The 14,526-nt window shown below is 53.2% G+C and overlaps 6 protein-coding genes across 6 annotated transcripts; 2 read left to right on the forward strand and 4 right to left on the reverse strand.

Moving 5' to 3' along the window:
* Positions 1–784: 784 nt before the first annotated feature.
* On the reverse strand, positions 785–1,525 carry CABS01_01017 (uncharacterized protein; the record flags this gene model as incomplete). The annotated part of the gene is made up of 3 exons (XM_060534397.1): positions 785–1,065; positions 1,221–1,385; positions 1,456–1,525. The coding sequence occupies 3 exons, from the start codon at positions 1,523–1,525 to the stop codon at positions 785–787; spliced, it is 516 nt and encodes a 171-aa protein (XP_060401475.1).
* A 765-nt stretch (positions 1,526–2,290) lies between these two features.
* CABS01_01018 (early growth response protein 1 is a zinc-finger protein) lies at positions 2,291–3,972 on the reverse strand (the record flags this gene model as incomplete). The annotated part of the gene is made up of 3 exons (XM_060534398.1): positions 2,291–2,717; positions 2,903–3,162; positions 3,328–3,972. 3 exons carry the CDS (start codon positions 3,970–3,972, stop codon positions 2,291–2,293), a joined length of 1,332 nt encoding a protein of 443 aa, XP_060401476.1.
* A 1,226-nt stretch (positions 3,973–5,198) lies between these two features.
* CABS01_01019 (uncharacterized protein) lies at positions 5,199–6,322 on the forward strand (the record flags this gene model as incomplete). Its single annotated transcript, XM_060534399.1, has 2 exons — positions 5,199–5,237; positions 5,456–6,322. 2 exons carry the CDS (start codon positions 5,199–5,201, stop codon positions 6,320–6,322), a joined length of 906 nt encoding a protein of 301 aa, XP_060401477.1.
* Positions 6,323–7,412: 1,090 nt separating this feature from the next.
* On the reverse strand, positions 7,413–9,510 carry CABS01_01020 (major facilitator superfamily transporter; the record flags this gene model as incomplete). The annotated part of the gene is made up of 6 exons (XM_060534400.1): positions 7,413–7,730; positions 7,824–7,935; positions 7,993–8,186; positions 8,253–8,800; positions 9,007–9,115; positions 9,274–9,510. 6 exons carry the CDS (start codon positions 9,508–9,510, stop codon positions 7,413–7,415), a joined length of 1,518 nt encoding a protein of 505 aa, XP_060401478.1.
* A 2,462-nt stretch (positions 9,511–11,972) lies between these two features.
* CABS01_01021 (uncharacterized protein) lies at positions 11,973–12,398 on the reverse strand (the record flags this gene model as incomplete). Its single annotated transcript, XM_060534401.1, has 1 exon — positions 11,973–12,398. One exon carries the CDS (start codon positions 12,396–12,398, stop codon positions 11,973–11,975), a length of 426 nt encoding a protein of 141 aa, XP_060401479.1.
* A 727-nt stretch (positions 12,399–13,125) lies between these two features.
* On the forward strand, positions 13,126–14,383 carry CABS01_01022 (the record flags this gene model as incomplete). Its single annotated transcript, XM_060534402.1, has 3 exons — positions 13,126–13,339; positions 13,399–13,958; positions 14,045–14,383. The coding sequence occupies 3 exons, from the start codon at positions 13,126–13,128 to the stop codon at positions 14,381–14,383; spliced, it is 1,113 nt and encodes a 370-aa protein (XP_060401480.1).
* Between the last annotated feature and the right edge of the window lie 143 nt (positions 14,384–14,526).

Raw genomic sequence — 14,526 nt, forward strand, 5'->3', positions numbered from 1 at the left:
ACTGCAGATCGTTCGCTGAAAAGTCATCAAAGATGGCTTCGATTTCTGGACACAGAAGACGTGGTTAATCGGGAATTTACCACGTGAGGCTTATGGGACTGATTACTCCAGGAAGCAAGTGTTCAAAGATAATACTCTTATTCCCACAGACAGTAGAGCCGAGCTCCGTCTTGTCAGGGTCGATTGGTCTGAATGTGTGGATACCAGGACAAGATAGGAAGTTGTTTCCCACCAATCACTTATTGCATTGCAAGCAAAAAGAGCAAGTCCATGTTGAGGCCGAGGCTACGTATGTGGGCAGCTTCACAGAATGGAAACGCGCAATAGCCGACACCGATCTACGGGTTCTTGTATTATTGTCTGCAAATTGGGGATATGGCTTTGGTCTGTATCTCGCATCGCTTTAGGTTCGCTGAAACTCGAAGGTCAATGGGGGGTTCCTCAGATTCAGACCTCCATCGGCGTTTGGGGATTCGAGAAAGTTGCCAGTATCAGACTATTGTGATCGTGATTTTCAATCAATCTGATTCCGAAGTTTGAATGCATCGTCGTGTGCCAGGTCACTTATTTGTTCAAGTATTCTTTTCCAAGAGAACAGGATCGGGAAGGCCTTCGCACGAAATGAATCGTGCATTTTCGAATTCGTTCGTACTAGGTAATCGTATCTGTTCGTATTCGGGAGACTTCGTCCGTCGTATTTCAAAAATGTACAATATCGTCTCTACTCTCCCCACAATCGTGCTGTATCCTCAGTCCTCGGTCTGCCATCGTTTCAACAGCATTCTCAAGATCTGAGAACAGCGATCAAGCCAGCCCCGGCAGCAAGATAGGCGAGAAGTTGTCGGTGAATGTCGAGCCTCTTCCAGTCAGCAGCCCATCCTCGAACAACCTCGACACTGGCACCCTGTGCTCGATCGTCCGTCTTCTCCGCCTTGATAACAATTCGATGCTCCTCCAAGAGCTTGTCGTTGACGGGGAAGATCCTGAATTGCGTATACGGGCCCACGGCCCCCATCAGGAGTCCGGCGGCGAGATTGAATGGGAATGCGGGACTTGCGATGCCGTCTGGTATCTTTCGTTAGCCGATATGTGTTTTTTTTTCCAATAATGAGAGAGGTCTGTTCGTCTGTTTAAAGTTGCGGGAGCTGTAGTAGAAAGAGCAGGGTCGAGTCCAGGTTAGGAGGTGGACGGGGGGCGAAGTAAGGAAAGTGGGCGCGCACCGTTCCACGCCAGGAAGCCAAAAACGGCGGCCGTGCCGACAACCATTGCGGGGCCGTACACTCGGCCAAAGTCCCAGCCCCGGAACCAGAGCTTTACTATGGTGTCCTTGTCATTGAGTTTTAGGATGCTGTACATGGCAATTTTGTCCGTCCCAAATTGGTAGCCTATAGATGACTTTAGCCTCCCACGCTTCCGGAATTAGACGGGGTTCTGATCAGCTGATTATCACGGTACCGGCAAGATGAGTGACGCCCAGGAGGTTGACGAGCTGGAGCACTCGAGTCCATTGAATAGAGTCCGCCATGATCTACTAGGTACAGTATGTGCGTATTGCCCGCGGTACAGATCGTTATCGGTTCTGTAAATCAGACGCTAGGATAGCTGATGATGGTCGTCTCGAGCAATGGAAAGTTTCGAGAGTATTACGTTCGTTATCGCAAACTACTCGGCGACTTGTCTCGGAGCTTTTTGCTTGCAACTGAATACTTCGTTGAGGCGCGGTGACCGCTCTGTCAGTGCCATTTCAGTGCGGTAAATGATGGCGGCAGACATCTAATTTGACTATGAATTCTCTATCCCACCTGAGCCGGGGGCAAGTCCACCCCAGGCCGCCCACATTGGGCTTCTGTCGTGCATAAAGCCTTGGAATCGTCGGTCACCGCGCGACCCCACTCGACTAGGTCCAGAGGAGGAAAATTATCCCGCCTCATCCCACCGGCACGCTAGGCCGAAACCCCCCTTGATTATCACTGTTGGCCGAGTGGGATGCCGAGTGGGCGCCGCCGCAGCAAAATTGCGCCGACGGAAAGGGAGAGAGAAAGTGAGAAAAATAGAGCAGCCTTGTGGTCGGAGACCGTGGCGAGCGTGGCCTTGTGCCGTGGTGTGGCCGGCATGTTCGTGATGTTTGTCGAGGCGCTGCATAGTATAGTCTGTATGGAATTGCGTACTGAGTAGTATAGTCAGGTTGTAAAGAGCCTTTACGTCATAGCGAATCGAACGCTACTAGTGTACCAAATTTTCCAGTAATATTTTTCGTCTATTCTTTTTCCCCATTGAATGCCATGCCGACCTAGCCAGAACCTGGAAAAACATTCGTATCCTTCAACGGATCGAGAACAAATGGCTTCACGTTCTCTATAAACTCCTTGTCGGTCTCAGACCCCCGTAAACACCAACACCAAATCGCCATACCCAAACACCGATCCCAGGAGAGCAAGGGGACAAGTGCCTTGTTGTCCATCGTGAGGCTCGCCTTTTCGCACATTTTGCTAATCATTAGCACTTCTTCGTCGCCGGTATTCGCGTCGAGCAGCGCGGGATCCGTCGGCACCATGCCATACCAGTGCGCCGCGGGCCCATCCCACATCATCAGCGGTAGCGGTATTTTAATCCTCAGCATGCCAGGCTCTGCGTTGCGGGACAGACGCAAGGCGGGATGTATTGTGATGAATATTGTTTGGAGAATTAGATGTAGTTTGAACTGGAAGACAGCGAGACTGTACACGAATAGAGTTAGCCATGACTCGTGTATTACTGAGTTAGGGGAGAAGTATGCCATAGGGAAGAGACTGATTCTTCTAATTTCCAGGGAAAACCAGTTGAAGAAGATGCGATCGTTTTGATGCCATCTTCTCGTCTTCCTTGGCATATTGATATATCGGGAGAAGGAGCTTTGGCTTACCGTTGATATAACTCTTTAAAGATCCATGGGTATCCACTATGCCCACAGAGCTGCGACCCTAGATTGATCTTTGACTGCTCGTATACTCCCGTAGCTTTAAACGTCTCGAGCAACATGGAGTGCGTCATCATCACGTTGTCCATGGACTGGTCCGCTCGATACGGCACGAGTATTGTCGAGATCAGCATGGACTGGAAAACTGGGAGCAAATCCATCCGTGGCGAGAGCATGCCTTGTCTTGACTGCTCTAATAGATCAAGCTGTAACGTTGATTAGTACAATATTCTTCTTTACGGGTAGGTTGTTAAACAAAACGACAAATGTCCGTGTATCTGGCAAGGACCCGTCCAAGCGCAAGAATACAAGCAAAAACCCGGAGGAAAAACACATAGTCTGGCAAACAGCAGACAACAACAGCAACTTACAAGCTTGTTTCCTGTTTCTACCAGGAGGCTATCGTGGAACTTGATGGCCAAGCCCCTGGCGTCAGGCCACGAAGCAAACCATAGTCCAACCGTCATCACGGCCTGCATCAACAACTTGGGTTGCGCCGTAGTCTCGAACGTCTCCCGGTGCAGCAGCGGCCATTGGGGATGGAACTTGGCGAAGTAGATGCTCTGCAGCTGGAGCCTCATGGCCTCATCTAGGATGGATCCCGGGGTGGTGAAGTCGAGGGTGTCGGACATCGTCGTCATCGGCATGGGACCAGCCGACATCATCGCATGCGAGGTAGTAGTCATGCCGGTGGGCGGATGCTGCGAATGCTGATGCTGATGCTGCATGCTCGGCGCTGTCATCAGATGACCGCCGTGGTCGGGCAAGGCCATGGAGTTCGAGGGCGGCGTGCAGCCCGAGGTCGGTAGGCCGGAGGAGCTGGACGGCGAAGAGGAAGATCGGTCCGTCAGCGACTTGCTGCCGCCGCGCGGCTGGGGCCATTCGCACGATTTCCCCTTGTCATTGCATGTTGAGCAGGTGGGTTGCTGACCATCGCATCTGGTCTTTGTCCGGTGGCATGGAACGCAGGCTTGTGCTACGCGGGTTGGCGGGGCTGAAGGGCCATGTAGTACCATGTGTCTACGGAGGGTATCTCTACAATTTTGATAGAAAATTTCCCGCGGTTAGTTACTTATTTTCGCGCGGGATCCAGAATCCGATCGACATCGACAAACGATAGTCAACCCACGAGAAGCGTCTGGGGAATGCGACCCGATGGACGCGACAAGTGACAAGACAAATAGTGTCAGAGACACCACGTATTAGGGAAGGGATGGGTAGTTTGTCAACCACCCACAGTCATACATACCCTCTTGTAAACTTGGTACCGCATGATGGACAGGAAAATGAAGGCGTTGCAGAATGCTCTTTTTTGTGGCGTGTGAGGTGTTCCTTACGAAGATAGGAGCGGCCGCAGCCTTCATGGTCGCAGGTGAAGGGCATTCTGGGGACCTCCAACGCAAGGAAGGGATAGATCCATTGCCCTGGAAGTAGTTGCCGGCGGGTTGACTAGATCTAAAAGAGGTTGCTTGAGAAGGGGGCCGGATAGCCACCCGGAGCAGGCAGAGCAGAGATAGGATAGGATAGGTTAAAGAGGGCTAAAGGCTTAGGTGGTCTGGTCTGGGTCCAGGTCCAGGTCTTGTGTGTGTGTGTGTGAGTGTGCCGCGTGCGTGGAGAGCGTGTGGGCGTTATGTTGGGTGTTCGGACGTGGACTTCGCTTGAATCCGCCGTACGCTTAGCTCTTGGACGAGACGACTATGCTTGCCAGGAGGCCAGGGACTAGGACTAGGACTACCTAGGAGAGAGATGACTGAGGTGGACGGCGGTGGAGGGTGGGTGTCAAGGCTAAACCTTCCGCGGCAGTTGGATGCGCCTATGCTCGCCAACGATTGGCTGGGCGTCCGTCTGGCCCATCTATAGGCCCAATTACTCAGCCGGTGGGATACCGAGATAAGTGGGGTCTCTATCGCCGGGGCGGGGCCTCCGGGCGCCGAGCTTATGTATGCGTCCGCCGGTACACCGGTAGGATAACGGTAAGCAACAGCGGAGGGCCCGGTCTTGATGAATAATGATGGTTATAGGCAGAGTCTCATAGTCTTTCTGTATAATATGAATGGGGGATCGCCCTATACTGAAGAGTTGCAGATGCCCTCACATCACTTGAGAGACATAGTCATCGACATTCTGACACTGAAAGTCTTTAGCCTACGGATACATCAGACACGCTTTATCAATCAGGCCCCCTTGTTCTGTAGAAAAGTTTACAACCTGAGACAACCTATCAAGTCGACAAAAATAAACCATGACTGCGGCTACCCTGAAGAACATTGCCGTTATTGGAGTAAGCCACACTCAACCTACTCTTTACAGATTGCATGAGCCACGCATCGTGGATCCCTCGTTTCCCCTTTGCCCCTACACTACGGATACACTACCCTTACACTACTAAACGTTTACGGTTACTCCGTACCCCTAATAAAGCCTAACATAGGCAGCCCGATCAAACTGCACTGCACTGACCACTGTACCACCCATCCCATACTTACTACCCGACGTTAGGGCACCGGCGACCTCGGGCATGTCATAGTCGACCAACTCGCTGCCGCCGGCATCTTTAACCTTGTCGTCATCACCCGGGGTTCCAACGCCAAGACCTTCCCCCCGGGAGTAAAGACTGTCGCAGCCGACTATGAATCATTGGACGACTTGACCGTTGCTTTCCGTGGGTTTGACGCCGTCGTCTGCGTCGTTCCAGGCCACCTCGAAGCCCTCCTCTTGCGCATCCTTGAGGCTGCCATCGCCGCCGAGGTAAAGCGCTTCATTCCCTCGGAGTTCGGCTCCGACCATCGGAATCCGAGTGCGCGATCTGTACCCCTCTCGGCTTCCAAGATTCGAGTCGACGAGGCGCTCCAGAAGGCGGCTGAGGCAGGGCGAATTGAGTATACCAGCATCCTCGGCGGGCCCTGGATCGAATGGATCATGACTTGCGACACCGGCATGTGCCTCCCCAAACGCAAATTCTACATCCACGAGGACGGCAACGTCCGATTTGGACTGAGCACGCGCAAGGCGTTTGGCAACGCGGTTGTGGGTGTGCTCAAACGACCCGACGCGACCAGGAACCAGATCTTGACGATCGAGGTGATCAACCTGACGCAGAACCGGATCATGGAGCTAGTCAAGGAAGCTCTGCCCGATATAGACATTGAAGTCATCAACGTCAGCACGAAGGAGCGCTACGAGCGGGGCGTGCAGAAGCTCCTCTCTGGGGTTTTTGACGCGTCCGTCATCGAAGATATCGTCTTGCGATTCGTCTATGACCCAGAGCTCCAGCTCACTTTTGACACAAATGCCACCAACGAACTGCTCGGGATCCAGAGGACGACCGAGGCGGAATTCAAGGAGCTTGTCAAGACCTTGGCATAAGATGGCTCAGAGATTGACGCTTCCGCGCGCGAGCTCCTACACATAAAATCCGACGGGATTCAGTGCCGGTGCCTTGCCACGCGAGTAAGCTCCTCATTAAGCTAGCTGTCATAGGCTAAATGTCATAGTAGACTCTAGAGGCTAGGGTCGCAATCTGACCAAGCAGACTAGGCGAATACCACTACACCTGAACAGTGCAAGTTAACCTGAAGAACTATCAGCCCAGTGTCTACCCATCTTTTTATCCCATTGTCAGAAAGCATAGCGGAAGCGCTAACCTCTTCTGGTAATCTATGCGTCTTTAGGCCCAAGTCTCTAGGGCTTTTGCCGTAGAGGCCTTGGGTTTGGCTTGGTTTGTTAGAGTTGGCCGTGAGCACCGACCTCCGATGGGTTTTTGGGTTTTCTCCTTTGTCACCCTTTTTTCCCTCTTTTCTCTTTACGCTTCGCCGGTAAGTGGGTGGAAGGTTCCCGAGCGACCCGCACGACAGACTTGACACAGGGCGGTCAGATGAAGCTTAAATCAAAGACAGCCGCAGCGCCAACACCCTCCAAGTGCCGGCCGGATGGTACTATGACCGGACTTGGTGAACCGTGGCGCCGTACGCCGTCAGTCAGCCTTACACATCAACCACAAACAGACTAATTAACGCCATGACACGCAACGGGAATAAGGGATGGATGGCCAAACATCTTCTTCATTCGTTCTATTCTCATACGTTGCCTCTGCCCGTCCACCCGAGCTGGACGGGCAGGCAAAGCATCGGACGTAGAGCCAGTCTAAAGCGTCCGTTGGCGAGATAAATGTAGCCTGAAACTGTAACGGGCATGTAAGCTGAAAAGCTATGTCGTTTGTATCGGCGCGTAAGACCCAACTCGTCTGAAACCAAAAGAGTCCCACGGACGGCGCAACGTGTAGTCGTCGGTAAATACGTGGTCTCATTGGTCAGTACCAAGATCTAGTAATGTACAATAAGCCTCCCCCCTTTTGCCCAAATGCTATATACATCTATAAGTATACTTTTTTTTTCTTTAACAAGAACTCGGAACTTTGTGCGCTCTGTGCATACTACCCGCGTTCAGCACAGCTGCCTTAGTAAGTGTAGCGGAACGACTTGTTCTCCTTGTCAGTCATTGACTGCCAGTTCTCGGGGGCCATGTAGGCGTCCTCGGACTGCTTGATGGCACCGCGGCGCTTGTTCTCGTAGCGGTAGTAGGCGTACAGCGCCAGGGTGACGACGGCGCAGCCGGCCTGGGTGCCCATGACGGCGATCTTGGCCGGGCGGTACTCGGGCGCGTCCTTGGCCTGGAAGGTCTGGGGTCCGATGATGTTGCCGAGCGAGAAGGAGCCGGAGACGATGGCGGCAGCAAAGGCACGCTTGGTGGCACCTCCAAAGTTGGCGGCAGTCCACTGCATGTTATGTCAGTCTAATGTCCACAGAGCTACCATGTAGTCTACGGTCTTTTGTGACGCAAACATCTCGCGACTCGGAGGTGTACTTACGGCGTAGAAGACGGTCAAGGGGGCAACGACGGCGTTGACGAGGTAGATGCCGGCCAAGCAACCAGAGCGGTTGCTAACGGGAAGGAAAGACATCAGAGCGCCACCAATGATGCTGAGCAGGGTTAGTATTTTGCTTTTTCTTCGGACGCTAGATTCACTATTGACTCACGCTGGGATGATGCAGGCGACGATCCAAGCCCACCGGTTGGACGTGTGACGAATTCCGTATCCGACGAGAAGAGTGAAGAAGATGCTCACAACACCGGAAGGCATGTTCATCAGGGCGGCGTGCTTGGAGTCGTAGCCGAGGTTGCGGATAAGAGTGGCAGAGTAGGTCGTGACAACACCGCTGGAAACGGACAGCTGCGTAAAAGGGGTCAGCGGGTTTCGAACTACACATCTTCAGGAGCTACACGGGACATGACGCACGAGAACGACGGCGACGACCATGAGGTACATCTGGGGGTCCATGAGAGCCTCGAGGATCTGCTTGGGGCGGAACTTGCGGCTCTCGATACCGGTCTGGTTGACGCTGACGTGCTTCAGCAGAGCAACCTTCTCGGTGTCGCTCAGCCAGCGGGCCTGCATGGGCGTGTCCGGGACGAAGAGGACGGTGCAGATGCCAATGGTGACGGTCAGGCAGCCGAGGACGACGAACATGATGCGCCAGCCGGCGAGGCCCGCGCCGGGAGCGATGTGCTGGAAGCCGTAGGAGATGGCGCCGCCGAGGATCTGGCCGAGGCCGAGACCCAGGTACCAGAAGGAGAAGCGCGGGGCCTGCTCGGACTTGGTGTACCACTGGGCGCTGATGAGCATCAGGGAGGGCCCGATGGTGGCCTCGAAGATACCCAGGAAGACACGGGAGACGAGTAGGGACTGGTAGTTGTGGGCGGCGGCACCGCAGGCGGTCGCGGTGCCCCAGAGGATGACGTTGAGGCCCAACCACTTGGCCGCGGGGACCATCTGGAGGAAGTAGACTGTTGAAGGAGGTTGTGTCAGTCTCGATGTCTCTCATTTTCCTTTTGAAAACTGCTCATGATCCGAGTCTTGATGGTTCGTGTCTCTCCCACGTTCGAGTTCCTCCATCACCCTCCAAGCGTCTCCAGAGTTTCCACATCGTTCGAGTCTCTCTTTTTTTGCTTTTCTTCCGGTGATATGGGGAATAAGATGGGGTAAGGCTTACTGTTGGGAACCTCAAAGCAAAGAAGACCGACAAAGAGGAAGGTGGCAATGTTGGAGAACTCGTTGCCGACGAGCTTCAGGTCCTTGCTCAAGCCCATGACGGCGGCGTACTACATTATCAGATATCACATTAGCATTGGGTCGCGTGGTGACCTTGTGAGAGACAAAGCCAGGTCACAAAAGCAAGTACGCCGCTCAAACATGAGCTGGATGAGAGAGAGGTTGTAGTGGGAAGAGAGATCTTGGAAGACCACGTGGAAGGACTCACGTTGAGAATGACCTTGTCCAGGAACTGCATGGTGTAGCAGAGAAACATGAGGGGGACAAGGCGCCAGTCGATCTTGCGTCTGAGCGCGTTCATGTCCACGGAGCTTGTGTCGGTGCCGGCATCGCGATGGTCGTTGAGGAACTTCCACGCGGCGTCGATGTTGCCCGTATCAGCGCGAGAGTCGGACGAGGCGGCCGAGCTCTCAAAGTCCTGAGGGTTCTTCTCGTCCACGGACATGTTTGCTTTGTATATATGTCTTGTCTTGCTTTAGACGCCGGTAGGTGTAAGACGGTAGGATAGAATAAGCAAAACAATGGGAAGAGATGTGACCCTTTCTCGACTACTACCTTAGCACTCAGTAGCGGGAAGGAGATGCCAAAAGCAAAGTTGGTCCGTCGTCTGGTGATCGACGTCGAGGCGCGCACAGGCTTCCGCTGCGGGACTGAAGGCTAAAGAGGGTTGGATTGGGGGATAGTCGAGATTTCTGATCTGATATCCGCGCAGGTGTCAGATTGAAAAGAAAAAGGTAAAATAAGTAAAACGGGATGAAGAGGAGGGGAAAGTCGTAATGAAAAGGAGGAAAAGCAACGAGTGACAATAGTTGATGGGACTGATTAGTAGTTCGTCCAGTAAAAGGGACCCCGCCAGGAGATGTGTACAAGAATGGTATCAGAACAACCACCACACAGTCCACAGGTTACAACACTTGAACAAGAATATCTTGTTGGAACTTGGATGATGAGGAACAGCTGCAGGAGAGGAGGAAGGCTAGACAAGACGAGCAACGTGCTACCTGCGTGCTGCAGGTCTCACCTAAGTACATCTCACCCCATGTCGATGCAGGTATTGTCACTTTTCCCTCCCAAAATCGACCACACCAACAGCTTAGCGTACCGTACGGCGCAGCTCCCCGATCCCCGCCTGCAGTATGCAAGGTTTGCGTAGTTGGAGCAGGGGACCGGGGGGGCCCTAACTCACGAGAAGGAAGACTGGGGCCCGATCCCCGGTGGCCGATGCATGCAACCTGGACCTCCAGTTCGAGAACGAGGGATATCCGGTCTGGCGAGCGATGGATCTCGACAAGTTACTATGTATGTACATACTCCTCTAGTCTCCTCCTTTGCCCCAAGTACGAGGTACTCCATAGACAGGTGGAAGTGGTGGCATATCCGTACCTCTCAGGCGAGGACTGGATCTAGATGAAGCCAGAACCCGGCCTACTACGGCGTGTTAACCCCATTGAAAGAGGCCCATTGAAGAGGCCCTGTCCCATTCATATCCGGCCGCATCACCTCTTAGCCTATGATCTGTTTGCCAATACCAGTTCGTTTTGCGACTTTTGCGACGATTCTGGGACCTCTAAAGCTCTTGGGTTCTCGTCGGCCCGCTCTTCAGAGTGGTTTTGCGTTGGGATCCAGGCTTGATGGCGACCGCAAATAAGGGCCCCTCCTCCCCTCTCTATTAGACTGCTTCTCAAGTTATCCCCATCCGCTCATCTGCGGCCTGCTGATTCTTATCGTACATCCGAGTCATCAACCCAGAAGACGTCGTCGTGATGTGGCGGGCCAGCGCAGATAGCTGGGAATTTTGAGAGGCCAAGTGGTACTGAGGCAGTGAGGCTCTGAGCTCTCTGCAAATGAGAGGGCAGAAAAGGGAAAAAGTTCTCCTGCGAGCGGGGGCGTTGCGAGAAGACGGGCAGAAATGGGGGCAGTTTTTAATAATGACAAGGCGACAAGACGGGACGGTCTAGCCGACTTTTACTGGACTTGTCAAAGTGTCAATTTGGCTTCTGCCATCGAACGATGTTAATCTTTGTCGCCTGCTTTGCTGGGGTTCCAGACACACCAAAAAGACGCAAATGCGTAGGAAGTTCCGCATTGCGCACACAACACAGTAGTAGACTTTCGGGAAGAGAAACTTTCCAACTGTCAACCTTCGTCTCGGCGCCGACACAACAGTCAACAGAGCAGAAAAAGGCAGGGCCACGAACGGTGGAAGTTTGACAGTTACCGTCCGTGGTCCGTTCAGACCTTGCAAGTTGCCAACGACTTGCAGCAGACGCAATGCCGCTTAGCACCGCCCGCGTCCCTTTACCGTCGCATCTTCTGCTTTTGGCCTAACCTCTCTCACTTCTCCCCTCCCAAGAACCCCGGTTCGTCGACCGTCGTAGGCTGTTGCACCATGGTACCACGGTTGACGTTGCTAACCCAAGCCAACCGTTGCCTTTCCGTAGTCGTATTTGGTAACTTCTGAAAGTATTCTCCCGAAGAGCAATTTTGTTCCGTGGAAGTTTTCCTGTCCCGAAGTAACCACACGCATTTTGGAGTCCCATGCCAGCCACACCCCCCTCCTCTTCGGATGGTACTCCGGACGGCATGATGGAGAACGACCGAAGCCAGCCCAGTCCCGGCCCCAGGAAGAAGAAATAATGTAATTCGGAAACCAGACTTGGGAGGCTTGGCAAAGCTTTAAGCGTGTAGCAGCCAGAAACCCAGAAAGAAGACGATGCATCAAATCGCAAGAAAAGGGAACGATGCAGCGATGCATTCGCTGCGGAGCCTCTTGCGGTGATCCCCCAAACACTTCGTCTTTCCCGCGCTTCCGTGAGCTACCTTCCTCTTCTTTGGAAGCTTCTCACATTTCATGCTGCCCAGCGTCACATTCGATTTACGAATAACCCGAAGACAGTCCACCCATCACTACTGCGTATGGCGTGGCATCACTGTATTTCCCTTGCCATGGCAACTTTTTCTGGCCGCCGCCCCATGTCCAATGGATGAAGGTCCCCGGCGGAGCCTGGTTATTGGGCCAGTGGCCGAACATCGAGACATGAACAAGGCCATGCCAGCACCAGGCCCCAAAACCCTATCACATTGCACGGATTCCATCCAGACTGGCTCAATCCTTGCGGTGGTTGAGACAATTTGAGGGCCGATTGCCTTTGCGAGACAAGGCATCCTAGATTTCCATTTCTGCCTTGTCACTTGTGAGCTTTCTTGACCTGCCCCAAATGTCGTGACCTGCGAGCTTTTCAGGGCGTCGAAGCAGCAAGGCCAGGCGGGAATACTCTCTCGATTCCCCTCCTCGCAAGGATAGAGCTGGGTAGGCACGTATCCGTACCCCATAGCTTATTCCTTTCTTTTTGACTTCCCAAAGTTCCCAGAAGCTCGGAGCACGCATACGCAAAGCGACTGGCTCATATTTTCTTGTTCCTTGTGGATAATGTGATATTCCCAGCTAGCAAAAGGCAAGGTGAAGGGGCCATGCTGCACCACTCATCACACACAGAGTGTTCAGCGCCACGCACATATCCCACGCGCGAGCGGGCGGTAGAAGACCGCAACGCACCATACGACGTAATAAAGATTAAAGTGGCCAACCGTCCCCCTAGTCTCTGAGCCGTTTAACGTTCGCGGATGCTGTTTGTGTATTGCTACTCTCCACCAAATTCATAAAGTGTCCCTTGCTTTCGACCTGCAGGCTAGGATCCTATTTTACCAGTCGGCTGGTCGCCTCCCCCCTCCTCCCCATCCTCGCTTCTCCCCTGAGTCCAAGTCCCCTTAACATCCGCTGGCCTTTTCATTCCTCTCCCCCATTCGAGCCCGGTTTTATACTACGCCGTTGGTCCCGCGTTGATTTGGTCTTGGTTTTCTCGTTGGAACTCGGAAACTCGTTGGACGTCAAAATCGTGTTGGTTGCAAGCCACAGTTACACACCACATCGCGGCAACGCTAGACGAGTCACGAAAGACCTCGGCGTTCTTCATCGGGAAGTTTGTTGGGCTTGTCTTGGATTTACGACTCAGCGCCACGCAGCCGCTGCAACGACCGTTGTATTTTATAAACCGCCGCTATGGGCTGGGTTCTCAACGCCACGCCCGAGGTCGAGGCCATATCGCAATGGCCGACCATCATCGCCGTCGTTATCGTCCTCTCTGTGCTTTCAGTCATCGTCGTGGGCTCTCGAATCTGGATCCGATTTTCTGCCCGAGGTCTGGCTGCCGATGACTGGATGTCGATTTTGTCCGAAGCATTTGCTCTCATCTATTCCGGCCTTACAATTGCACGTAAGTATCACGTCGAAAGTTGGATGTCTCCCACCAATGATTCTAATATGGTGTATCAGAAACGAGATATGGCCTCGGTTTACCCATCAAGCTTAGGCCAAAGGACAATCTGATTTTATACACGCGCATCAACTTTGCGGGTCGCCCATTTTACCAACTGGGCATCAGCTTTTTCAAGATTGCCCTGTTGATCAGTTATCTGCGTCTTCTCAAGGGAACCGACCAAAAGAACTATCGCCGCATCGTCTGGCTGACCATCATCTTGGTCTTCATCGCTCATCTCGGGTGCTCATTCTCCCTTGTCTTCGCCTGCACGCCGGTCGACAAGTCATGGAACCCCCTCAAAGCGGGAACTTGTCTGCCCGCGGGCCCATCCTTTACCGCATACGCCGTTGTCACCATCATTTCCGACGTCGTTGTGGCAGTCTTGCCAATCCCGGTGCTGCTCAAGCTCAACGTCCGCGTGGAGAAGAAGGCCGGTCTTATTGCCATTTTCCTCCTCGGCTTGTTCACGACGCTCTGCTCTATCCTGCGATACCTCGAGATCAACCGCATCCAGTACGGCGACGGCAACTCGACGATGCTGGTCCTGTGGGGCACCATTGAATTTAACGTTGGCGTAAGTTTTCTTCCGGAGAAGCGGCCGCGAGCTTTCCCCTTTTCCGTGTCTTCCGGTGAACCAACATGGCTAATGAATATGGGCAGAATATCGTATCTTCACTTCCGTTCCTGGCACCTGTGTGCATGAAGAAGGCCAAGAACTATCGCTCAAAGTATTCTGGAGGCTCATCGCACGGACGAAGCCACCTGAAGGGCGCGGAACGGTACAAGCTCAGCGAGATGAACCACGACAAGTCCGTCTTCGCCTCGGCGAACCACAGCAAGGGCGACAACGGCAGCGAGGAGAACATTCTGCCCGGCAACATTATGAAGTCGGTGACGTACAGCGTCCAGGTCGACGACAGGGTGGACAGCAAACCAGGAATGCATGGTGGGATAAGCGGCAGCACGCGACGGAGGGATTCGCGAGATTCAGATGTGTAAGATTGGGAGTATCACGCATCAGCACAACTTTGAAAGCACAAAAAAGCATTTGAATGGCGACAATGTAACATGATAATGTGTAAAAGGGACTTGTTTTGGAAAAGAAAAGGATCAAATTCGATAGATCGATTGTAGGGCGTTGG

Source organism: Colletotrichum abscissum (genome assembly GCF_030869225.1).
Source record: "Colletotrichum abscissum strain IMI 504890 chromosome Unknown Scaffold_2.1, whole genome shotgun sequence".
NCBI classification, from domain to species: Eukaryota; Fungi; Ascomycota; class Sordariomycetes; order Glomerellales; family Glomerellaceae; genus Colletotrichum; species Colletotrichum abscissum.